At 37.2% G+C, this 27064-nt stretch overlaps 1 protein-coding gene across 5 annotated transcripts in view; it reads left to right on the forward strand.

Moving 5' to 3' along the window:
- The first annotated feature begins 2986 nt into the window (after positions 1-2986).
- The window catches only part of LOC135210169 (chymotrypsin-like elastase family member 2A), a 30206-nt gene continuing 6128 nt past the window's right edge, over positions 2987-27064 (forward strand). For 3 of the 5 annotated variants that reach the window (XR_010313470.1, XM_064242994.1, XM_064242997.1), the window contains exons 1-3: positions 2987-3977; positions 23143-23408; positions 23849-23955. Coding sequence is in view for 4 of the 5 variants with exons in the window: in XM_064242994.1 (XP_064099064.1) it covers positions 3878-3977; positions 23143-23408; positions 23849-23955 (473 nt within the window). In the remaining variant the exon portion in view is untranslated. Of the gene's footprint in view, positions 3978-23142; positions 23409-23848; positions 23956-26312; positions 26459-27064 lie in introns of all 5 variants that reach the window. The other 2 variants (XM_064242995.1, XM_064242996.1) reach the window with 2 other exon arrangements.

The following is a 27064-nucleotide window of genomic DNA, read 5'->3' on the forward strand; positions in this document are numbered from 1 at the left end:
GGAGAAAGCAAAACGCAAAAATGAGAGTAAAAAAAACATTTTGCAATCAGCAAACATGCAAGGAACAATTGCTGAGAACGCTCGCACAGCAGCCCGTTCAACGTGGCGTTTTCATTGCGCGATCTTATAATAGATCACGCGCGCCCTCTGTCATTGCGCGGGAAAGATCATCTTGGGCCCGTCGCTCATGTTCGATAAGTATACAAAACGAACGCTACCCGGAACTGTCTCTCTCTCTCTCTCTCTCTCTCTCTCTTTTGTTGGCGTGCTTGCGGGTGTTTATTTACGTGTATTTATGCTTGCATTTATTATTTATGTTGAAGGTATGCGTCATTTACTGCTCTTAGGTGAGAAGGTAAAAAAAAAAACAATAATAATTAGACCATAAGGAATAGGGAAAAACTCCTTGACTTGCTTTACACACACACACACATTATATATATATATATATATATATATATATATATATATATATATATATATATATATAATGTGTGTGTGTATAGAGAGAGAGAGAGAGAGAACGCTGATTACAATAACATTTGGCGATTAGGATTGATTCTCTCTCTCTCTCTCAGATTAGGTTCAAGAGCTCTAATGGATTTCTCCAAAATTTTATTTTGTTCTCGGTATGCACTTCTCTGCAATAAATCTGTTTATCACACGTCATATGTTCTCGAGATTCTTATACAGCATTAGGGAAACGTAATCTTTCAAGAATAATATAGGAAAAAACAGTACTCTATTACATGCAATTCAGTAGGTTAAATATTTGCACTTTCACAATTAAATTTTGCTTAATTGCACAGGGAGAAAGTTTCTCTTATAGCTACATCATGGACAAATCATCGTACTTAAAAAGGCATTGTGTGTCTGCCCGAATTGGTGATAGATGAGACATAAACAATTGTATTAAACAGGATGACTCTTCGGAAATCTCTTCAGTAAACACACATTATCACCGAATAGTACTAGGCCATGAAGATGATTTAGTAAGATTTATAAAACGGTCTATCTATTTTGCACGTTAGTAGGATGAAACTAAAACTAAAGACAATTTTATTTGCAGTGGAAGACACTCGTATTTTGTGTATCTTCCGAATATCAACGAAGGAGAAACGAGTTTTTGCACTGCCGAACAAATAACACCCGTTAATTGATAGAGTCTTCACAAGCTGACCAACATTCCATGAGATACATCGCCAACGAGCGCGCCCACTTTCTTCCCAGTTAGAGGCGCATTCGACCTCGAAGTTTTTTGACAGCTCACGAAAATAACATCGTTTACGGAATAGAGACAAATTACTCTGGAGTTTGCTGAGCCGAATGCACTGAGTGACACCGTATACAATCAAAGTGCACAAAAAGATCATGACGCTTGGCCTGGTATAGTCAATCTGATGCGTTTTAAAAATGGCTCGATTTCAATAATACCGAGAGTGCGTTTTAAGACCTTCTACAAACTATTGTAATATAGATTTGAAGAGTTCGTTTTTCACGGCTGACTGAGGTAAATGTATCGACGCTCGGCTGGTTCCCCTTTCAAATCCATTCAAAGCATTTCGGGGTAAATTTGACTGTCACCGTTAAACATGAGAGCATATAAAAAAAACTGTAGCATGCTATCACTGCTCATGCGCAGTAAATGGACGCAACAGTAGGCCGTCCTGTCTATGTCCCATGAAGCTATCGTTATGGTAATAGCGAGTCGCGTGTTGTGGTTGCAATTAATACGAATTACTGGGAAAGGATTCCACGCTCGATATTACGGAAGCATTGGATCTCAGGCAAGCGGCAACGATTAAAAATGTAATGACGTGACGTCATTTTTATGGCATGCTCCGTTGAGTGCTTTGTTATTCGATTAGACTTATGTCCGTGATAACTCCTAACCTCTCTCTCTCTCTCTCTCTCGAAGAGAGAGAGATCTAAGATTAATCTACGTTGAGAGAGGAGAGAGAGCTTGAACCAAACATTAATGCATCTTTGGAAAAAGTAGTGCAGAATGTTTTGGTAACGCACATCAGTGAATTACCGGATTTTGGTTTTATGAATTAATATTTTCAATGCTCAGAAGTGTCCAAAATTAACCGAAAGAAACAATTAAAAGAAGAAAAATTGTTCAGAATAAAATAGCTCAGTTTTTCCTCTTTGGAAACTCGGAAGGAACACGGAGAGGAAGACCTAAGACCAGATGGAGAGACTGCATTAGAGATGATATGAGGGAGGAGGGAGTACGGGAGGAAATGACACAGGACAGAGGTAGATGGAAGAGACTCATTAAAAACGGCGACCCTGAATAGGGATAAAGCTGGGAAGAAGAAGAAACTCGGAAATAGGTAGGGAATTCTCAAAATGTGAGGCCCAGTACGAGTGATTTCGATCCAATTCAGCGGGGAAAACTTAAAAAAAACAAAGCACTTCTTCGGGTCACCTTTTCTGATACTTTTTATCCTCCTCAAAATGTAAGAGAAGTCTCATGTATTACCTATAACAAATGTTTCTCAATTGCCTGTCTACATATATTTAAATGCTGAGTTCTGCTTCTTAGCAGGACATTCTTTCATTTTTCCATTTGAAATATTTGACTGAAGAGGATCACAAGCGTTCCCGTGATCAAAGAGTATATTATATTAATACTTGATTGAATACTATCTCTTTTAGAAATCTCGTTGAGATTTTGGAAACGAGAAGTCCATCCTATTCACTTAGGAATTATTACAAATTATGGAACTTTATTTTTAGGTATTTCAACTGAAAGAGCAACTTTGCAATTACAATAGAGAAAACAATGATTGTGTGTGAAGTTTTATTGATACTAAAAAAGGTAGCACTGAATGCAGGCAACCACTGATGACATAATAAGCGTAAGCCTTTCCCTCAAATTAGTTATAATTACTCATAGAGAGAGAGAGAGAGAGAGAGAGAGAGAGAGAGAGAGAGAGAGAGTATAAAAGAATGTGCGTACGTTTGAAAGAGAGAGTACCTACCCGCAGCCAGCAACAAGTTTCCTACCAGTCGAGGTCCGGGAGGCTCCAAGATAACACCCACCGAGCAAAGAGAGAAAGAGACAGACACTTGTTCCCGCGCGCTCCTCCGAGCTGCATTGGATAGGCCGAGTCTCTTTCGGGAAATTCATAGATCAACTAGTCTCTGAAACAATCGATTTGAACTGTTAATCTTAAAGGAAGAATTTTGTGTATGTGAACCAGTGGTTTTAAGAATATGACGAGAAGTGATACTAATTCTCGTAATTTCTGTTGAAGTGGAAAAGTATATTTACAACCGTTTTCAAACAATGTTTCAAAGTGGATTTAGAGTTCGTTAGAAATATTCGATCCTGCTTTAAAAATTTAAGTACCGTTTAACCCAAGGCTAAACGATAAGTGACACTAAGATGCTATAAACTCTATAATGAACCACATACTATTTTAAAACGAAGTGTTAATAGAAATAAAATATCTAATTTTCGATAATGGCTCAACCCTGCTATTATAAAAACTGAAACATAAGCACTCTCTTGCATTAAAACTTACAGCTTTCGAAGAATGACGATACCAAGAGAAAAGGCAATATAAATATTAACATAGCAATGACAAGTCTGTTGCCATAAAGAGGGGAAATTTGAGTGAGGTGCAGAGATGCATGGCACGACCACTTGGAGGTGCTTTTGAGAAACCAGACCAATTACAGAGTGAGAGAACGATGTTCTCTTCGTTCAATGCACGATGCTCTTTTGTTTTTAGAGTCTGAAGACCGGTAGGTGGAACTCATCACGAAAACTTTCAACGAAAAGGGTAGAAAAAAAAAAACCGGTCGAAAAATTATTGGAACTTCATACTGTGTCTTTCCGGAGACTGGAACGATCTTTCGAAAGATGAATGCCATGAGGGCTGACGTCATGGCCCAGGCAATGATCGTTCGGGGTCTAAACGTGATGTTGGTGATTCTCGTGTCCACTGTCCACTCCCAAAGACGTGAGTTCGGTTATTACTTTTTTGCTCTCTCTCTCTCTCTCTCTCTCTCTCTCTCTCTCTTAGTGTAATTCTTGCTTAAAAATTGTAAATTTTATGTTGGGCAATGTGATCCAAATAATGTAATGGATATGCATCTTGCATGTATGCATATTTATTTGCACATATGTATGTAGTATGTACGTATAAGTAAATTGATAATAATAAATTATGCCGTTATTAGTTTATAAATAGTTTTAGTGTATAGTATACAATCTGTACTATGAATGAGTCTTGTCACATCACCGTGAATTAATAAAGTAGTAAATCATGCGTGCGTATATTATATACTATATGTATCATTTACTATTTTATTTACTTATACATATATGCATACATATGTATATATATATATATCTGGAGACAATTACATGGCATATATATGTATATATACATACACACATATATATATATATATATATATATATATATATATATATATATATATCTCTTTATCTTCAGCATTTCCAATTTCCAATCTTATATGAGCCCGCTGTTTGTTATTAGTCTAATACACACACACACACACACATATATATATATCATATATATATATATATATATTACATTACATCATATAATTGTCTTCGGATACGGTTGGGATGCAGAAGCAAGAAGCTAAACGAATTATCCTCTGTAAGAACATTAGCGTTTACCGCATCTCATTTAATATATTTAATAGTCTCATATTAGCTAGTAGTTTCTTGCTTTCTCTTTAAATGGACAGCGCTTGGAACTTGGTTAAGACAATACAGCAGAGAGAGAGAGAGAGAGAGAGAGAGAGTCAAGCGTAACATCTTTATAGCAAGTGGCAACGCCAACCGCTAAAAATGCGGAAAATATAAATGAACCTACGTAAAGGGTTGGGGGCGGGGAGGGGGGGGGGCGTTAGGTGGTCTTGGTTAGGGGCGGGGGTTGTCTGGGTGGTGGCTCTCGGGTGGTTGGCTACCTCATCCATTCAGTCACGTCAATAATAAACTTTCGTTTGCTCGCCAAGCCATTATGGCGTTCGTAGACACCGCTTACTTTATCAACATTAACAGCAGTATATAGAGCAGTAAAAATTGAATGACTTCTGACAGAGGCGTTGATCTATTGTCATTTATTTTTTCTAAATATGCGCTATATACGCGAAGGCAATTTGTTCTCTACTTTCTTTTTGTTACGTATATTTGTTTTTTGTTTTGTTTTTCTTCCTCTATTCCCTCTTCTCTGTTTTTTTTTTTTATCTTAATTTACTATCTGTGGTTTTTGTTACTCCGGCCTTTATTTGTTTTCTATTTATTTTCATCTTTATTAATTATTTTTCTTTTTGTTTCTCTTCGCCTTTTTTTCATAAACATCAAATCAAAGATTTTTTTTTTAACGTTTCGACTCATTTCATTTAATCATCAAAGAAAAGACACCGTATACTTTCCAATGTTGCCAGATACCCAATTTATGAATCCTTCTATTTGGCTCCACTCAGTTCATCCAAAAACATTCCAGTTTATTTACTTTTTAGGTCTAGTGAGTCGAAGATTCCGCCGGTGAAAAATAGTAGTTGCTTGATAAATCAACTCTAATGATAGGTTACAGTTCAAAATTTCTCTCCCATGGAAATTACGCTTCTCCTATCCAAACCCCCACCCGAAAAAAAAGGGTCAAATTTCCCCCCAGGAAAGTGACAGCGCTAACTCCTTGAGTAAATTCCCCCTCCAGGGAAAGTGAGACAGTCATAAATTGCAGTGGAATTCCGTCCCTGGGAGCTTACGAACGCCCTGGATTTAATCATTCTCTTCAGGCGAAATCACAACATGTGGGGAATTCCCTGCCAGAAATATGGCAACGGCGGAGAAGTATTCATTATCTTTTTAACGTTAAGGAAACCATAACTGATTTGACCGCTACATCATATTTTGAATTGTCTCCATGAAAATGGAACAAATCGAGGTACCAGTACCATTTCTCTCTCTCTCTCTCTCTTGAAAACGACTGCAGAGGAAACTGCATCGCCCTCCATGAACATTTGCTAAAAAAGCGAACTGGATTTCCTCTCACGAAAGTGGCGATAAAATCATTCGAATAGTCTGAACATAATGCGTCTCTCTCTCTCTCTCCTTGAAGTGAATAAATTTATATATGCAGTAGCTACACCAAATTTACGTTACGTATACTTGATTCGAGGAAAGAACTAATATATATATATGATATGATATGTATATATTATATATATATATATATATATATATATATATATATATATATATATATTACAAAACCTGGGATTCTCTATATGCATAGCAAAAGAAAAAAAATCGTCGAAATTCTAGAAAATATTAAAAATAAGATAAATCAAGATTGCACTGCAACATTCATCTCAATTGACCGATGCAGCGGAGCGATCTGCTAGGAGAGTTAAACTGAAAGATGGAATTAAAAATTATGAAGAGAACAGAAAGCAGCATCTGAAGGATCGTAGAGCTTCAAGACAAGCTCGTCAGGTCCATCCACAGCCTCCACTCCCACCTAACAACAAATGCCCCAATTGTGTCAAGAGTATGTGACTCGAGAATTGGTCTCATTAGCCATATTAGTAACGATATCCCAGAGCATTCGTACTTGAATCGAGTGATAGCCATTATGATGATATATATTACAAAACCTGGCATTCTCTATATACATAGCAAAAAAAAATGTCGAAACTCCAGAAAATATAAAAAATAAGATAAATCAGCATTGCACTGCAACATTCATCTCATTTTTTTTACACCAGTTCCGTGCAATACAAGAACCGATAGGATCATAAGAAAAGAACCCTCGACCGTTTATCTTACTCGTGAGTGCGGAGGCGTTACCGGCACTGAAAACGGGCTATGCCCCAAATGAAGGATCTTTAAACTCCCTCCGATTGTTGGCTGTCTATTCACTCCTGACTTTCTTTCCTTACTTGCATCTTCCTCTTCCTCTGCGCACTGTCTACCGGTATTGAACCAGGTATGCATCCACCTACTACGCGTCACCTCCGAGGTGATAGTACTAAACTTGGCTGAAGGTCAGTAGGACGCCTAATTTAGTACTATTATAGCCCTCGGGGATCAGAGATGTCGTTTACTGATGGCTGGAAATATATAGAAATGGGTGTATATAATATTTTGATCCCCCTGTGGCTAATACTAAACACGGCGTCCCATTGAGCTTCCGCCATGTTTAGTACTATTATAGCACATCAGATGAGTACTATCATTATCTGGTGTATAGTTTCGACGTGAAAAGGTAGATTTCGTGCATGGATAACAAGCGGTTTGTATTGTTAAAGAGAGAAGGTACAAAAACTGAAGAACAAAAACATCAGACAATTGGCAAGCAATTAGAGGGGAGAAGCCGTCTCGTAACGAGTAATCGACCCTTGGATTGTTTGTTTTCCTTATCTCATCCCCGGTAACATTCCTCTGAAATTCTTTCCGTAGAATTTCCCTCTCTGTTTTTTTCTTTATCTTTATACTGCTTTCTTCTTGTGCAACCGGCGCTTGGCAGCACATGCAATAACTTTCACTCTCTGATCTTTGAACTGTTGTTGAACTTTGCGATTCGCAGATGGCAGCTCTTGAAAACATTTGTATTTTTAGCAATTATACTTGCAGCTGAATCCGCACCGGCCCTCTCTCTCCATTATATATATATATATATATATATATATATATATATATATATATATATATATATATATATATATATATATATATATATATATATATATAATACAACACACGATGTTAGATTATTTCCAAAATATCTTCATCTATTGGTCTTACTGGATATTATAATTCCAATTCTAGTAATATACTTCCATAAAAATCATACAATTAGAAAAAATTGCATTATGTTCTTTTTTATAGAAAACATGATTATCGTCGTCTAAAACCAAATAGATTTTTACATCCGATCGAAGCGAAGCACCTCTACTCCTAGGCTAATCAGAAAGCGATCTTTCTTCTTCCGTCGGAAGTGGGTTGAGAATCCTGACCAGTTTTTGTGCTTTGCGTTTTTTTGCTCGTCTCAACCTGGTTAAAGACGTATATCATTTCTTTTCCTTCTTTTCTCTTTTTCTAGAGAAAGTAAAAGTATGTGAGTAAATAAGTAGAATCGATTGTTCTCAGATCAACATACGAGCCCATTGATAGAAAAATAAGACATAACCAAATCTATGCTGTATATGGCCACATTTATTTCACCACATGAAGGTACCATACTTTAGAGAATTAACGATTCTATAAACCATCTTCACATATGTCTAACAGGGTCATTAACACATTCATAAAGCGTTCCTGAGGTGTTCTGGCTATACCGCAGACACCACAAGGTACACTAACCGATATAACGTCTGCAGAATGCACACTACCGGGTGTAGAAAGTGTTACTCATGTGAAGGTGCTCAGCCCATGACGTTTTGGCTTGTGTGCGGCAATGTGCGCATGTGTGTGATTAATAGCTGAATCGTGTGACGTCGTATTTGTTTTAGCTTGAAAATGGTTGGTGTCTACTAAGTTTAATCGTAGCTTAATGAGGTCCTTGCTTGAGGCGTAAAATTTCTGGGGTTTCGGTATTTACTGAGGCAATGCCAGAAGTTCGTTGATAGTACTAATTGCACACCTTTCCCCATTGCTTGAACCTGATATTAACAGCTTTGCCACATAAACAATTTCCAGATGCTTTGCAATTTTTATGTAACATAAAGGTGACTTTTCATCTTTTCATTACAGTATTAAAGAATGACCTTGATATTCTCGATAACTCCAACAACATTCAATAGGTAAACCCTGTCTTCTCGGAGGATATAAGACCCAACCTCTCCACCTCGGCACCACATAAATATGGAAAATGGGTTCAGGGGGTTTCTCTCGTCAGTTTTCATTTATAAACCAGCAACGATATCTCATTTACTTAATGTCTGATTTGCTTTCTTTCATGAAAGCACTGGCCTAGCCATTTCGTGACTGATATTGTGCAGTAGGTATATACTATTTACGCCGGAAAAGCCACTCGGTATGTCATGCAAGGCACGGGCCATTTACCGTATAAGGTCGGTTCAAAATTTCTGGAACTCCATATTTTCTGTGACTATACCTTTTCATTTAACTGTACTTACAAAGTAATAAATAATTATGATTTTTTTGTTAAGTCAAAGCATATAACATAACAACAAATAAAAGTAATATGTATGTTATCGTTAACATAATAAATGAATCTATCAATAAAACCGAAGAAATATTCTTGAATTTCAGTGCAAACTTTCAACATTATAAGTAAAATTCTGTTAACCAAAGTCAATACTTTGAATGACATCTAATCGGGTAGAAGGGCATAGACCGCATACCCCATTTTTCTTCTTAATATAACTAAAATAACATTTTCAAGTATTTCATCTTGTATCTACTTACTTATGCAATAACATTTATAGAAGAAAAGGTCCAGTTTTGGGGAAAACGAACCCCCTCCCCTTAAGAAAAACTCAAGGTACGGTCCAGAAGGAATACCATTATACTAATTTTACCACGTTACGCAGTCATTGCGCATGTCATCACGCTGTAATGGCGTGCATTACGTAATGCATTCTCTCATAGCTACACGAAATAACGTCTTCCAGACCGTAAATGTCTGTGATATGTTCCTCGCCGTGAGCGTCCGTTACCAAACGTAACCATTTTCGTATGTGTTCCACTGGGTGAAATTACCAAGTGGCGTCGTTGATTTTTTGTTTACGATATTTTCCCTTTATTGCATCCTTACGGCCGCCATACTACTTTCACCCTCCGCTTGTTATTTCCTTATCACTTTCAGTTTCCCTAGTCCCGCCATCATTTACAGTTAAATGTTTCCTCGTCCTCCGTCGCCCTATGTTACCTCTAATTTCCTTTTCCTCTTGCATGCCTTTATTCTATCGCGTTTTAGGGCTGTTTCAGTGACTTTCCCTTGGCCTAAGTCTATCTTAAATATTCCATTTCCTCCGCTGTATACGTCCTCTTCCTAGCCAGTACCTTCGCGAAGTTCCGTAATCTTCATTTTCCGTTTAGAACAGCATATCAACGCTTCATAAAGTGGAAAGATAGCACAACACCGCTTTTTTTTCCGGAAGGTAGGTGGTGCACTCACTGTAGCCTCAAACGATCACCATCCCATTACTGTAGCTTTCTTCCAATCTCATGTACGAGAGGAAGATTGAGGACGTCACCCATCCATTTTGTCACGTTTGATTGGCGTCGTGTCTTTCCCACGCTTTCTACCCGTTGGCAACACTTTTGATTTCACTCTGTGCCATACGGCTGATCCAATGCTGTTCTGCTCTGATCCAGAGACGCCATTTTTGGGCGGTTGGTGTTCTTTCCTCCCACCCCTCAAAACCTTGATGGCTCCCCCCAAGACTTGGTTTGCTCTCCCATAACCTTTGAAATTATAATGATAATAACAATAAAATTCACTCCAAGGGGAATCTCATACGGCCTCTAACAAATGTCCAAAATTTTCTCGGGGAGGCTTGCAGCGGACCCCCTACCCCAAGATAATAGGGCTCGCTTCTCATACATTCAAGGTATACCTAGGCCTCACCCATACCGAAAGTACTAATCATTCGCCCACCCCCCCGGCCCCCAAGAAAATTCTGCACTAACGCTTACTAGACTATGCACTCCGTACAGACCGTACTGCAACTGGTACTTAACGACTCAAACAGGTGGCGTCACTAGGGACCTGGGTCCAATCGCAGTTGCTTATTTCTACGATTCCCCTTCTCCAGCGTGTGTCTAACGTTATAGTGATTGTCAGATCTCCTTATTATTAATCCTGTTAATGTTGAGCTTTCAGATAATAGGTTTTATTTCTGTTTCAGGAATTCAGTATCTGGATACTCACTTAGAAAAGAAACGAGGCCTGATACCAGGTCACGTCCCCTAAGAAAAACCTGAACCCATTGGCATATAAGTTCGGTAAATTAAAGAAGAAAAGCCACCTTTTCATCTGAAACGTTACCTTATAATAATAAAAACAAACTGCTCATATATATTTGCCGCGGAAAAAAATAATTAAATCAGAATTAAGCACGTATTCGTAAGAAGTAATGTCCGAAGTCGTAAAAATAATTCGACTGGTTGGCATAAAACTTCAAATTGAATTCATCACAATGAGATCTGGCAAATGATCGCAAAAAGTAAAAGAGAAATCACACTGAGGATCTTACAAATTTATATATCTCGGAGGAACCAGTTTTTTGCCGCGAGAAATTCGGGGCGGGTGGAAATGGCCCGTTGTCACTAACTCGGTTTGACGTCAATGTCATCGATTTATCGTAAGACCTTCATAAATCTGATCTTTCCGGAGCTTTTAAACTGTGAATTCGTTGCTCGTGTCGAGGCTGAGTCGAGCTAATTACTTCTTTAAGTATGTTGATACTTGATTTACTGTGCTTTCTAAAGATATATAACTACGAAAACAATAACTAAAAAGACACTTAATGAAGACAACTCCACCGATAATCAGATATGATAACGACTTCCATAAGCGACAGATGGATATATAAATGAGCGGTCTAGACCACAGAGCGTCAATACTAAACACTTACACTCACTAGACCATGCACTTACTATACACCCATAAACACACTAACTATATGCTCACACTCACTGAATAACACTAAACACTCGCTAAATACTCATCACTCACTATACACTAAATGCTCACCAAACACTGGCTGAATACTCATCACTCACAGGCACTCACTATACACTAAATGCTCACTGAACACTCATAAAACACTAAAAAAAAAACACTCACTTAATCTTAAATATTAATGAAACACGAAACACTCACTAAACATTTACTCATTAAACATTAAGATTAAAAAAATCACAATTTGTAAGGTTACTATTTTTTTTACGTATATCTTTGGGTTAATTGGACATATAGGCTACCTTTGAAAGATGGGTCCGTTTCGGTGGAATACCACCGAGCTACGTAGTCTGGTATACAGATAAGGATCTCCAGATTATAAACCCTCTATGAAATATACAGAAGTTATATTTAGTTGAGAAAATCTTTTCCTTGTTCGAAAATTACGCTACCACGTAATCTAAAATTAACGCCATTAAATTTTTTTGTTCCCATTGACACACACACACACACACACATATATATATATATATATATATATATATATATATATATATATATATATATATATATATATATATATATATATAAATATATATATATATATATATATATATATATATATATATATATATATATATATATATATATATATATCTATATATATATATATATATATATATGTATATATATATATATATATATATATATATATATATATATATATATATATATATATGTTATGTATGTATGATATATATATATATAAGCCTATTCCAGCTCACAATAAGGAATAAGAATTAAATATAAAAAACACTGACACTAATCGTACTTAATTATGACGACTTACAACCAACAAATCTAAAGAACTCCGAATTTAACTAATCAGAGCCCAACTTAACGGAACAAATTACACACAAATCAACAACCTGCCAATAAAATGATACGAAATGGTCGCATAAGATATGAAAGTACAAATCCTGTGACTTAAAAAAAATGTAGAAGTGTTGGGTTATAATGTAGGTTGCGGATCATGAGAGCTGTTATTCCGAGCAGAGTCAAGTTGTCAACTACTAGCCTTGGGCGAACAAATTCGTTGAATCGTTAAGCTGCCAATGACAGAATACATTAGAGTGCACTTCACGCAACAGATGGCGCTGGATTCAAATAAGGAATAGGAGGTTGTACACTATAATACTGTACTCCAAAGGTAATGAGACTACGGTACATTACTATATACGTACGTGTAATATATACATAAGCAGCCTTGAAACTTCCGTATACCACATAGATTGTTCAATGATCTGTTCACTGTAATGAAATATTTATTTATATTAAGTTATTTATCTATAAGAATTTTCATTTTGAATCATATTTTCTCCATAGCGTTTTCCCCCATCTTTCTAAATTCTGCTGTGTGGAATATTTATGAATAGGCTAAATATTTTTTTAAACGTTGAAAATGCAATTCACGAATTCCGACAAGAAGAACCGTTAAATCCACAAAGCCCAGTCAAACACCTGCTGCCCGACCGACTCCTTTCTAAAAACCAGATGGGCATCAGGCGAGCAACAGGTGGGCATATATCACGGGCTTTAACAATTTCTTGTAGACCGATAAGTGTTACTTAAATGGATACTACAGGACCCCAAATAACCTTCGGGACCAGGAACGGGCTATCCCGAGGTCCTGTAGGTTCCCGAAAACCTAAAGGAATGCATTTCTCCTGTCAGAGATGGCTCGGAAGATATGCTTTTGAGTCCTTTTGTTAGCCTTAGTTCCTCTTTTTTTTTTTTTTTTTTTTTTCTCCTCTTCTCTCGTTGCTTTGTTTATTTTGTCTTTAAACTAAGTTATCGAAATCACTGTATGATAAGTTAATTATAACATTCACAGTACAACGACAATACAGTAATTCTGATGTCTAATAATAATGATAATAGTAAAAAAATTTCGTGCAAGTAATTTCAGTATGACTGCAGTAATAATAGCACTACATGTAAACAATGATCAGCATTTGTTTTAGTACTAATAATCCGAAAAGGTAGCGAAAAGCGGCTAACTCCAAGCGAAACTTTCAAGGAGTTTCACTTTCTCTCTTTCGAAACCTTTCACCTCCTCTGCTTCTTCTTCTGCATCTTCTTCCTCTTCTTCTTCCCTTTCTTAGGATAATAACCAGTTCGAGTTTGCAGCTCTGCCGAGAAGCTCGGACTATACGTCTAATACACAGGGCGAGGTCTGCATCTATAGTCGGTACGGTCGGAATTCCCTCGCCCTTACCGGTCAACCGACTTTCTATTTCATGGGGAATGAGGTATCTTCTCATCGCGTGACTGTTTATCAAGTTAATTGTGGGTAAATAGACAATGGTGTTGTTAGGATGTTTTTTGTTATACCGGTTGTACTGTCCATTCCGATGTTCGTTTTGAGTAATATGTGTGTTTTAGTTGTGTTTATTTTTATGGCTACTACTAAGGGGCTACGTTTTGTCGCTATTTAAATGTTTTCTATAGGTAATTTTATAAAGTTTCTTTGTTTAAATGACTTACGTAAGTGATATAGTTATATTTCATGTTTATTTGATGATGTAGAGTACTGATTTTGATGTAACTGACAAGGCAAATTGTTATCAGAATGTTCATCATATCTGCTGTGGTGCTTATTATTATTATTATTATTATTATTATTATTATTATTATTTATTATTTCGTTATTATTATTATTGTTATTGTTGTTGTTGTTGTTGTTGTTGTTGTTGTTGTTTTTTAGTTTTTGTTGTCAGATATACTATTTTGAAATTACCTGACTAGTAATTTGAACTGAAAACTTTGTCTCTATGATGTTTCCTTTTATAAATGTGAGAATTCCAATCTTGGTACGAAATATCTCTCTTATTCAAAACTCTTTCCTTCTGTTTTTACATGTATCGTATTCATATGAAGAGTCCTGTCTTTGATTTCATTCTCAACTTTAGTTCTCACGTTATATCATAACAATTACTGACAATTACTTGATATTTTCTTCGCGTTTTATGCGTTTTCTTTGTGAATAAAGCTATAAGATTTTATATATGAAGAAAACTCCTAAAGGAAATTGTTTAAGAAGGCAATTGTAAATTATTTGAATGCATCCCGGCTTCGATATAAAACACGATTAAATGATGCCATGAGAAAGTGTCTTCTTTAAAAGTATACAAGTCTAGCCACTCACATCCAACTCTTAAGAACTTTCCTTTTAGCTCTGTTTCCAGACCACCTACAGGCCTAATAAGCTTTTGAGTTACTTCTCCCGCCCTGTCTCCCAACTTGAAAACAATAAAGATTAAAGATGAATAATTTCCATTTTCCTTCGCCACATATGATCCTAAAGAAAGTAGGCAGATGACCACTAGAAAGCTTGTACAGTATTATCCCGTAGGGTTACGAAGGACCGGTCCGCAGTCTAGACGATTGAGGGCGAAAGAAAGTTTTGGTAATGAATAATCGAGGCGGGTCTTTCTCCGCTTTACCTTGGGTCTATACCGAGAGAACACGTATCTCAGTCAGTCGGTTCAGTTTCTTGATTCATTCAGATATGCTCGTTTCACTCCCGTTTGCTTTTCTTAGTTTCGCAATTTACGTGGATAGCAGCAAATGTTTTCATGTAAAATCAGCAACAGCAGTACCAGTGACAATGATGATGATATATGATAGTATAAAGCAGAAAAAGAGATTCATTCTATTCGCTTCTACCTATAAAGTACGTCTTTAAAATCAAACATGAAGTGAAGTTACAGTGTTATTACATATTTCACAAATTACCGTAATAATATAGAATATTGTTTAGAAGTAAATCCATTACCGAATATCAAATGCTTTAGATTTGACGATTTATTGTTTTATAAACGAGAACCTTTCTAGTCACCTACGAAGAACCAGCAACTTTTTTTGTTTTTAGTTTACGCTTAGCCAAGTTGCTGATCGTCTGTCTAATTTTATTGGTTCGAAGATCCTACCATATTAATTGGTCAGTGTACTAATAAAATTGTATTTTAAAGGACGTCTGAATTTATTACGGTTTCTCTTAGTTGTATTATGGTTTTATCAAAGGTGGTGACTACCGGCAGGAGACAGACAGGCGTAGCCTAAGGCCAGGCTGTTAGCCTAAGCTATTTCAGTATCTTCAGCTATGCATGTATGTTCACTGATTTATTAAGTTTTCAGTTCAAAAATAAGACACTGTAAAGATTACATAATGAAAATGATAGACGAAGAGTAGCATGATTTTTTGCATGTAACTAAATAGGCTGGAATGGAAGATTTATTACCTTAACCTAAGAATAAGATGCGGCCAAGAATAAAATAAAGTTTTGGAGAAATTTTGAAGTAGAATGCAGACTTAGGTCAAAAGTCATGACAGAAACGTACAAGTTTCGTAAAAGAAAACAGAAATCTGGTGAAACTTGTGACCACTTTATCACACAGTTAAGAATTTAGATAAATCTTGCCAATATTATAGTGAGGAACAGAGGACCGGTACCAATTTGTCTTAAATTTGCGCGATGATAAGGTTAGAGTGAAATTATTGGACCTTGTGCAGATGAAAAGAGAACCAGCTCGGTATCGAGTATCTAGGCTTAGATAGAACAATGATTTTATCTACAAAAATTTGATAGAAGAATGGGGTAACAACAGAGATATTATTTATAATTAAATCCTATATCTAATATCTAATGCTTTACAGTTGATGATTCATTTTGTAAACACGAGAACTTTACATGTTAAGTACGAAGGAGGCAGGAAATTTTATTATCGCCTAGGCTCATAATTTTGCCTTTGGATTTGTTATATATGGCTCTTGCACAATGACACTGAAGAAAAATGTCTTAGTAAAGACTTCGGAAATACATAGAATCAAAAGAGTGTGAGTGAAAATTACGGCTTCAAGTATAACGTTTTTTCTTTTATCGCCACAATGAATTTGCACCTAAATGCTGAGAGACAAATTGAGTCAGTCATCCTGAAGTAGTTATTTTGAAGAAAGGTGTGTAGGTGGATGGGGAAAATATCTGTGTTGTTTGTGCATCCATCGAGCGAGCCTTCTCAATGGTATCAAGCTCTAAATACCCGTGACAATTGGTGTAGAGAACGCTTCACTCAGGCTGTATCTATAGGAAGAATGTACTCTCTCTCTCTCTCTCTCTCTCTCTCTCTCGGACAATGTCTAATACTATCTGGGAAATGAACCGCGTTGCCAATTTACATTTGTAACCATTTCTGTTATGAACGGTAACGAAGGTTTTTTTCAAACCTTATTTATAACAATAAACGCACTCTAATAGGCCTATCACATACATTGAAGCAATATGCATGCATTAAAATATGACATCGACACTGAATGCACGCAAATGAATAAGCTTTTCTATACAGCATTTCATTTAAAATTGATTTTTTTATGTCAATAGATAACAAATATGTTCAATAAGCGTATGATACGTCGTTAGCCCTTGAGGAAGGCATACGAGTAATCATGCACACTCCTACGCATGCGCACTAAGTAGCAGGGTCCTGAGGTCGCACTGAGAGGTCGGGGAGAAAGAGAAAGAAATAGACTGGACGCAGTACAAAAACTGAAGCCTCTTTTGTATTCTTGTGTATTCAGACTAAAATACTTTTGTTTTAGAGCTTCGCCGACAGGCGTGATTCCCAGAATCCCCTTGTAAGTGGTAAACAGAGCGAGCAGATGATCGCGAGTTTTCAGTATCCCATTGTGTCGTGCCTGTTATAGTGACCTGGGTATTTGAGAATATATATATATATATATATATATATATATATATATATATATATATATATATATATATATATTATATGCAGTGGAACTGCGATGCCAATAATTTAAGTGAAGCAGGATGCGATAAAGAAAAAATACAGTGTTATATTGACTTTTCAATAGATCCATATACTGTACAGTTGAATTCAAATATTTCTGGAAAGAACAACGTACATAATTATATTTTTTTGACAGAATATATTCTAAAATGGAAGGAAAACAAAGTGATGTAGTTAAATGTAATAAATGTTATATAAATTTTTTTCCCCCAGGATTTCAGGGGGGTGGGGGCAAGTGCCTCTTGCCCCAATGTGCGGGCGCCCATGACCACATTAATTCATTTATGTTTTATAAACTGCCTTAAAATAATGTTGACTCTCCAATATTGACATCAAAATAGCGCCTCAGTGGCGTGGTTGGTTTGGTGTTTGCTTCTCACCTCGGTGGTCGCGGGTCCGATTCTCGGCCATTCCACTGAGGAGTGAGAGATGTGTATTTCTGGTGATAGAAGTTCACTCTCGACGTGGTTCGGAAGTCACGTAAAGCCGTTGGTCCCGTTGCTGAATAAGCACTGGTTCCATGCAACGTGAAAACACCATACAAACAAACAATACAAACAAACATCAAAATCAAGATTTCATGCAAAATCTATTCCATGTTGATATGAGACTTTAGAATCCCTAACATTTTCGAAGTCACCTTCAAGACACGAAGCTAGACTAATTCTTGAAATCTGCTCTAAAATTTTTCATTGGCAATTTTTTGTTGTAATTTTTACGCGATATCTGGAAATATATATAAAAAAAATTTGATAACCTTATTTTGTCCAAGATATTCTCTCTCTCTCTCTCTCTCTCTCTCTCTCTCTCTCCTCTCCATTATGTATGTTTGGAGAGAGAGAGATTTATAACAGACACGCATGAAAGAAATCAATTAAATCAGAATCATCCAGCGTCAACGAAATCATAATGGAGGAAAGAGATCAGCCGTGAAACAGAATCGAACAACAAAGAAACAACTTTAGAAAGACAACAAAGAGCAAAGAAACAAAAGGCGCTCAGAGTGCGCGCAGACCACACAAACCCGTTACGTAGAAAGCAAGAGTGAATGAGTGAGTGCTTTTGCATTTTTAGCGAAAGAAGCCAACAAATAAATTCAAACCGCGAATTAATAACTAGCATGCGTGACTGGTAAGTGTTGGCTTGTAAAGTCGAGAATCCGTTGCAGAAGTAGTCAAAAATTGTTGTGTGCGACGACCGCAGTGCTACTGTCTCGTAGGAGTCTGTTTGGCTTCGTTCACATAGTTCTCTCTTGTGCTTTTCCTGATTTATCTCGCCCCCTTCTTTTTGTTCCTTTTAATTTTAGCATTCTTTGCTTTTATCTTTTAATTTTATTATCTGTTTTCTTCTTTATTTTTCCCCTTTCTTGTCTGAATTTCACCATCACTTAAAATGCTATGAAATGTACCTTCATTTTCTGATAACTTTAGAAAAGCGAAAACATTTTAATTCCGCAAAATCTTGAGAGAGAGAGAGAGAGAGGAGCGGTCATTCATTATTAAGAGCAAGTGACCGTAACAAACCGTTCATAATAGGTTCATTCTTGGAAACTTCTTCCCACGTATTATGACCATTCATCAGGGAGCGTTTTGTTTTCCTCACAAAGTCTGTGATTATCCGATAATCAACCTAGGATGATTAACCTCCTTCTCCCATTGCTTTCTCTCATTTTATTTACTCTATAAGTTCATGCGAACTATTCTCTGTGGAAGTACCTTTCCATTCGGTAAGTAATAAAAATTGTCTAGCCAGCAATCTGGTTACGTGTCTACCAATAACTTACATATGTAATCATGGAAATCATTAAGAAAATAAATTTATTTTATATGAGAAGCTGTACTTTTAAATTGTCAATGATAATTTTTTTTTTTTATTTAGTTAATAGCCAAACATTGTGGAAAAATTTTCGGTAACTCGCCTTATTCACGGTCTAGAGTCTAGAGCACTGTTTCTCAACCTTTTTCTGGTGGTGGCCCCCTTCAATCCAGTGCAAGTTGTTGTGGCCCCTCCATGCCAACTCTGAGTTCTTACCCCCCCCCCCCCCACACTCACACACCGCCTTCCGTCCATCACCTTAATACGCCTAGGGAAGTATATTAATGGTTCTAGTTTGAGTAGTACCATGTACTCAAAACACTAATTTCAGGCATGAATCAAATACCAATATTAATTGGAAAAATATTTTATTTGAACACTTATCTATTTACAAAAGGAATAAAAAAACAAGGAATACATGTAGGTACAATTGGCTTTATCTTGAAAGGTTTCAGTGGGATCCCTGTGACTGATGCAAGGCTGCCAACTTGTCAATGTTTGGCTGAAAGCTGTCAGAGAGAGACGTAAATCGCCTCTTTTTTTCTATGTCAAGGCGATTTCGTGTCTTTGACAGCAGGTACATCACCCGACTGAAACCAGTCTCAACCAAGTAAGACGTGGGAAAGGCAAGTAAGAGCAACTTCACATCTTTCAGAGTATTGGTACTTTCTTATACACATCTTGATTCATCCACAGCTTCTGGTGTCCTCCACGCTTGAACTTGCTTGAGCTGTTTGTGTTATTCTGAAGTTCAATGAGGACTTTCTTGTAGGGTGACATCAACTTCAGATACATCAGCAATGAAGGGATCCACAAACCAGTGTGGCACAGTCATTTGGAGTAGGTCAGAGAAGCGAGTGTCCATTATCATTATGCAACTGCTTCAGATGGTCAACATACACTGCTAGGTCATCATCAAGCAGATCGGTGGATATAACTGCTAAGGAAGGAAACTGTGCAAACTCTCGTCTTCCAAGGTTCAACCAGAACAGCTTGAGTTTCCCTTTAAATGTAGTAATTGCCTCCTTGCAGGAAAACATGGTGGAGTTATTTCCTTGAAGCTCTTTGTTCAGAACATTTAGCTTTTCAAATATGTCAGCAGGTATAAGAAATGTCACTCTTTGCATCAACAGTTTCTGTCCAAGTTCTGTCCCACTAAAGAAAGAGATAACACTGTCCCAAAGTGCAACAAAACGGTTCAGGCAATTACCTTTAGAAAGCCACCTGACTTCTGTGTGCAACACAAGTTTTTCAAATTCTTCATTGTTCTTTTCACATAATTGCTGAAAGAGGCGATCTTTCAGTGCACTACTTTTTATCAAGTTGACAGCATTGATAACATGCCCAAGTGCTTCATGAAGACGTCCTGCTAGGTTTTTGGCAACCAGGTGCTACCGGTGAACAACACAGTGCACACAAACGACATTAGGAACAGCTTTTTTTAAGTAAGCAGTGAATCCCCGATACCTTCCTATCATAGCAGCAGCGCCATCTGTTGCACAAGCCACAATGTTCTTGAGTGGATGTTGTTCTCCTCAAAAACAAAATAGACCTCAAGTTTTTTGAAGATGGATTCTCCTTTAGTGTCAGTCGTTAATTTCAATGCGAAAAGCATTTCTTGACATATTTTCATCTACATCAAGAAACCTCACAAATGCCATCAAAAGAGCAGAATTATCAGGTAAAGTTGATTCGTCGAGTTGAAGCGAGAAATCATTCACTGCAGTTTTTGAGATTAATTGGTTTTCAACATCAGCTGCCATCTCATCAATACGGCGTGATACTGAGGAGTTGCTCAGAGGAATAACACTAGTTACCTCTTGTGGACTCTGATTCATGACTGTTGAAAGCACTACAGCCACTGCCGGCATGATCAGAGATTCACCGATAGTATGAGGCTTACCTGCTTTTTGCAATCAATTTGCTATCTTGTAAGAAGCCAACATCCCTCTGTCTACTTTTGCCACTTTTGGGTAAACATATGATTCACTGTCATCCTTCCTTGGAACTCATCACGTAATTTCTTGAAGAAATCTAGCGGCTTGTCTTTCTTGTCTTTATGTGCAGTCTCCAGATGCTTTTTCAGTTTGCTGGGACGCATACTTTCATTTGAGAGTGAGGTCATACACAGCAGGCACATAGGCATTGTAGTATTTTGTGGAGATTCAATGAATCCAAAGCAAGATATTCGACAGAATACTGTCTGCATTTTTTCTTAGCTGGACTGGTCATGCTTATCTAAAATAAAAAACAAACAAAACTCATTAAAACTCAGTACCGCTATTATTGTCTGGGAAATCATTGCCCTCCACATATTCAAACAAGCAAATAAAAAAGCAAAAGTTATTAGCCATAAAAGATACTCTTACCCCTCCCTCAATAACAAATAAAGTGAATAGATAAATAAAATTCATGACAAGTATGTGTGTGTGTGTACTGAGTGTACATGAAAGAGACTGTATGTAAGTATAAATGTATGTTTGTACACTGTATGTAAGTATAAATGTATGTTTGTATGTACATACGTATGTGGATATAAAGTTATCTTTCACAAACCTCTTTGGTAGAACTTAAATCAAGTCTCTTCCTCGTAAGTCTATGTTAAACTGAAAGACGGATCTATTATTGAAGAAGAAACAATATAACGGTTATATTATAACCCATATACCGTTGCTGTTAAAATTGTTTATAAACATCTTAATGGTTGTCGTTCGGAAGTTTACCAGTCAGCATAATCTTTGATAGTTCAGTCTTTTACCACTCTGCCTGCTAGAGAGAGGGAGAGAGAGAGAGAGAAAGAGAGAGAGAGAGAGAGAGAGAGTTAATGGTTTTTGTCAAGGGTCATAGTTCAGCCTTTTACCACTCTGCCAGCTAGAGAGAGAGAGAGAGAGAGAGTGAAGAGATTATTGAATATTTCACTGTCTGCAAAAATTACCTGGTATATTGAATTGAATGATTTTCAAACTAAACTCAAGCATATTAATGATTTATTTCAAAATATTACACATTTATATATTTTGTGGGTCCTAAATTTTCTGTGGCCCCCCATGGCCCCCCATTTTTCAAATTTTGCCTTGTGGCCCCTGAAAAAATCTCATGGCCCCCAAGGGGGCCATATGGCCCACGTTGAGAAACACTGGTCTAGAGTACTCTTGAGTCTAGACAGACCGTGGTCTTCTACAGTTCCCGCTTCCGGTAGCGTGGTAAGGGCAAGAAAAATTCCGCGGGTAAATCTATCCATATTTCGGCAGATTTCAGATGCTAATTTGCAATAGAACTCAGATCGAGGAGCTTTGGCAAAGAAATTTTATAATCCAATTTCTGTTTTTATCTGGACCGGAACCTTGAAGTTTTTACTAATTTTGAAGTTTTAGCATTTGTAAAATCGCCAATGCTTCATGTCATCCACAACTTTTATTCGAAATTATCATTTTTCCCGCCAACCAGTTGTTACAGCCTCCACAAAACAATCCTTAGACGAGGTCAACTCCCGTAGGTGAGTAGTGCTGTTGTAGACATTACTGGAGGTTCTTTGCAAAGTACCTTCGGCCGCTAGCTGCAACCACCATTCATTCCTTTCACTGTGCCGCTGTTCATGATCTTTCTTCCATTTTACTTTCCACCCTCTCCCAACAGTTGCTTCATAGTGCAACTGCGAGGTTCTTCTGTTACACATTTCAAGCAGATTTTACTGTCAATTTCTCTTTCGGTGCTGAATGACCTAATAGGTCCGAGCGCTTGGTCTTTGGCCTAAATAGTATAATTCAGTTCCTAAGCAAAGCTATCAACTCTCGCGCTTTTCCAGAGTGCGGCATCAGCCGTTACAACCGCCACAGACAACCGCGCCTGGAAGAGTCCAGCGGCTACCCAGTGTTCGATGGAGGCGCCGGCGGCGGTCTCCTCTACCAAGACTTCACCGGGGACGGCGCCCGCCAAGGCTACCCTTCTGAGAGGTCGCAAAACGAGACCGAGAGGTCGCGCACCAACAACCGGATGATGATTTTTGACGACACCTCGACGGGTAGGATCGTCGGGGGCAAAGAGAGCACCCCTGGAGCGTGGCCTTGGCAGGTGGGTGAAGTTAGATCTTAATTGGATATGAAGTTTTGCTGTTTTCACCCAATTTTTTAATTGTTGATTGGGGCCTTCAGTTATACCGATCTCATTTTTATCCACATCTAGCAGATGTTTTGTTGCGGAAAGCAGCTCGTTATCCGAGCTGTTTTTATGAAATGTCAGTAGATAATTAGGCTTATGGTACTAGGGATCATACACAAAAATTTAGGACTGCTTAGCTTTTTCGAATTAAATTGAATTATACTCTACATCAAACATTCAAGCAGATTTTCATGAATCATAAGTCTAACAAGCATTACAACCTAGCTCGCTTCTGCAAGAACTTCATTTTTAAACGCTAATCATCATTATCATTCCTAACTACCTCTAAATTTAGACGTAGATGTTAATGAATTAACTGAGAACAACACCTCAAATAAAATCCACTTTTTCAGGTCTCCCTTCAACTGATCCACCCACGGTGGGGGCGGGTTGGCCACTGGTGCGGAGGCGTCCTAATCGATGATCGCTGGGTCGTCACGGCCGCCCACTGCATCAACAAGTAGGTCTTGGAAGGCTTCTCCTTAGAAGTGATTTTCTCACGACCGGAGAGAGAACAATCAGGTGGCGCTGAGGTTATAGGTGTAGGTAGAATTTCACGTTGATAGTTGGTAGAGTTAGGTATGTTGATAAATAAATTGTTCAGTTTCGGTCACAGAGAAGAAACCGCTCCAAGTAGGGATATGGTATTCCCATGACTCGATAGAATTTAGGTTGACTCTGCTACGATGACCGAGAGTTATGAAGGTCGATAAGGACAGATAACTAAACAGATTTTTCATGATAGGAATCAGAGGTTACTGCCATTAAAATCACAGCTACGAAGAGAGATAATAAATTATTTGGGTCATTTACTAAATGTGGGTTTTCATACAGAGACTAACTAACTGGGTTACTTGTAACATAAGATAATATTTGTTGGCACAGTGGATTAGGACGAGTTAGAGCTTATAGGACAGCATAGGGTTTCCGATGATAATAACTAAAATAGCTTCACAGTTTAGTAAACTGGCCCCTAGCTGCAACCCCTTTTATTTCTTCTACTGTACGTCCATTCATATTATCTTTCTTCCCTCTTGCTATACACACTCTCTTCATAATTATTTCATAGTACAACCGCGAGGTTTTCCTCTTGTTTCACCATTCAAGTCTACCTGCTCTCAATTTCTTCTCCATCGCTGAATGATTTCCTATGGAAGGAAAGGAATAGAATAAATGTTGTAGATTAAGAACTGATTTTACTTCAAGAGAAAAGAGGAAGAGTAATATATATTTATAACCAACATGAATTTAAACCTTCCCGTTGTAAGCAAGGAGATAATAAGTGTCTTACGACACTGTAAAGTATATTAGGAGAGGAAAGGTGTCCTACGACACTGTGAAGTATATTAGGAGATGAACAGTGTCTCACGACACTGTGAAGTATATTAGGAGAGGAAAAGTGTCTTACGACGCTGTAAAGTACATTAGGAAAGGAAAAGTGTCTTACGACAATGTACTGTAAAGTATATTAGGAAAGGAAAAGTGTCTTACGACACCGTAAAGTATATTAGGAGAGGAAAAGTGTCTTACGAGACTGTAAAGTAATGTCACAGTGCCAGTTTTAGAACAAGGTTTAATCGTACAATACTGATGGTCCTGACCGATATAAGAATCCAAAGTGAAGACGTTTTTCTTATCTAGTATTCCATAATTATCCATCCTAAATTTATGACCAAGTTATTGATTGCACAAGTGGTCTGGCTTTGCACGAGTAATAGTGTTTTATGTCGCTACAGGTACTTGTTCTTCTTTCTTGATGAAACAATTCATTTAATCTACTTCCTTCTATACAGCTTTCATCTTACCTGTTTATTTTTTTTATTGACATTCTATTTTGAAAATTGATATTATTACAAAATCGAAGTTTATAATTTACTGTACTGTCAAATTACTTAAATTGTTGTGTTGTTCAAAAATCTAAAAATTTTATGAAACACAATTAGAAAACCAGATGGAATCATATTAGTATTTCACGTCTGGCTAGATATTGTTACAGCTAAAAAGTGCAGTACTCCTTCAATGATTCAGTCTAATACTTAATTACTTGTGCTTTTAAAGCTTCGCTCACTTTAGACTCACTGCCATCTGTAAAGGGAGAAAACTCTCCAAAATTACTTGTCAGATATTGCATATACAGATCGTAATATTATTCGTACACAAAAACATTATGATACCTTTATAACACTTGTGAATACGCAGACATTTATATACATACATACATATATATATATATATATATATATTATATATATATATATATATATATATATATATATATATATATATGTGTGTGTGTGTAGATAGTGTGTATACTAGTTACAAACACATACACAGAAATATAAACACTACATGACTGAAGGTAGGTCTATAAGAGTGCCAACTGTCTTCAAAGAATATCTGCATATTTCCAGTTTATTTTTTAGTTAATAATTTTCATCCTCGCTATCAGTCTTCATTATCATTATCATTATCAACATCACTATGAGGGTAGATAAACCTGAGCCTCTTAAACAATATACCTATTATATAATATGTAACACCAATGTTTAGATCATGCGCCTAAAGTTCAAGTTTTACCTTTCAAATACTTCCATAGTTATCATAAAGTTTCAGTAATTGATTTTTCATCGATAGTTCAAGATCGTCTATCTATTGCTCTACTACACAAAAACTAATGCCGTGTTATTTGCCTGCTTAAAAAAAATCATAAGGTGGTAGACTAGAATTTCCACAACTCTCGCGAATGGCAGTTCAGAAGCAGACATCTAACTCAAGTAAACAGTTGTGGAAGACAGTGTTTAATACAAGTATTTTCAGCCCAGCGTTTAACCTGCCCTTTGCGCCTTTATGGACTGCCGTGGTTGGGGAGTGGGACCGCGAGACTGTAGATGACACGGAGGATATCCTCCAGGTCCAGAAGATCATCCTCCATAACCGGTTCAAGGACCACAACCACGACATAGGTGAGTCTCGATAGAATGAAAACAGGGGTTCTACAGGGTCGTTGCTCTGGCCCAGATAGTTTTGCGGACTTACTGGTCTTTCTCCATCATTTTTCATATCAGATGATTCTGTTTGTAGTTTTCAAAACCTATTTTCACGCCAAAAATAGATTCCGGCCTTTTCGTAAACATTTATCGTGCCGACATAACATCATATGATTATCCCTGCCTTTTTACAGAGAAAACTTTAAAGGGCCCCATACACTGAACGTTTGTCTGCATCGTTCGCAACAATAACATTGTGTATGGGCTTGTCTAAATGCAAAAGTGGGCTGAGTTTCGTGGTCTGAACAATCTCAGTTGAATCTGTCACGACCGGTTTGTTTTTGTCTGCCGATGTAAAGCTATCGCGCTTTCTCCTCTAGAGAGACGATGCTATATCTTCCCGTGACAAAATATTTGTTCAGACTGAAAATCGGTGTGTAGAACGTTCATACTGTCTGAATAGTGTGTGTGTGTGTGTGTGTGCTCGTCGACAACGACAATCGTTCATACAATCATTGAGTGTATGGGGCCCGTAAGTCTAGTACTCCGCCTAAGACTTATAAGTGTTACGCCGAATGATTA

This window comes from Macrobrachium nipponense, chromosome 39, assembly GCF_015104395.2.
Source record: "Macrobrachium nipponense isolate FS-2020 chromosome 39, ASM1510439v2, whole genome shotgun sequence".
In the NCBI taxonomy this organism is placed as follows: Eukaryota; Metazoa; Arthropoda; class Malacostraca; order Decapoda; family Palaemonidae; genus Macrobrachium; species Macrobrachium nipponense.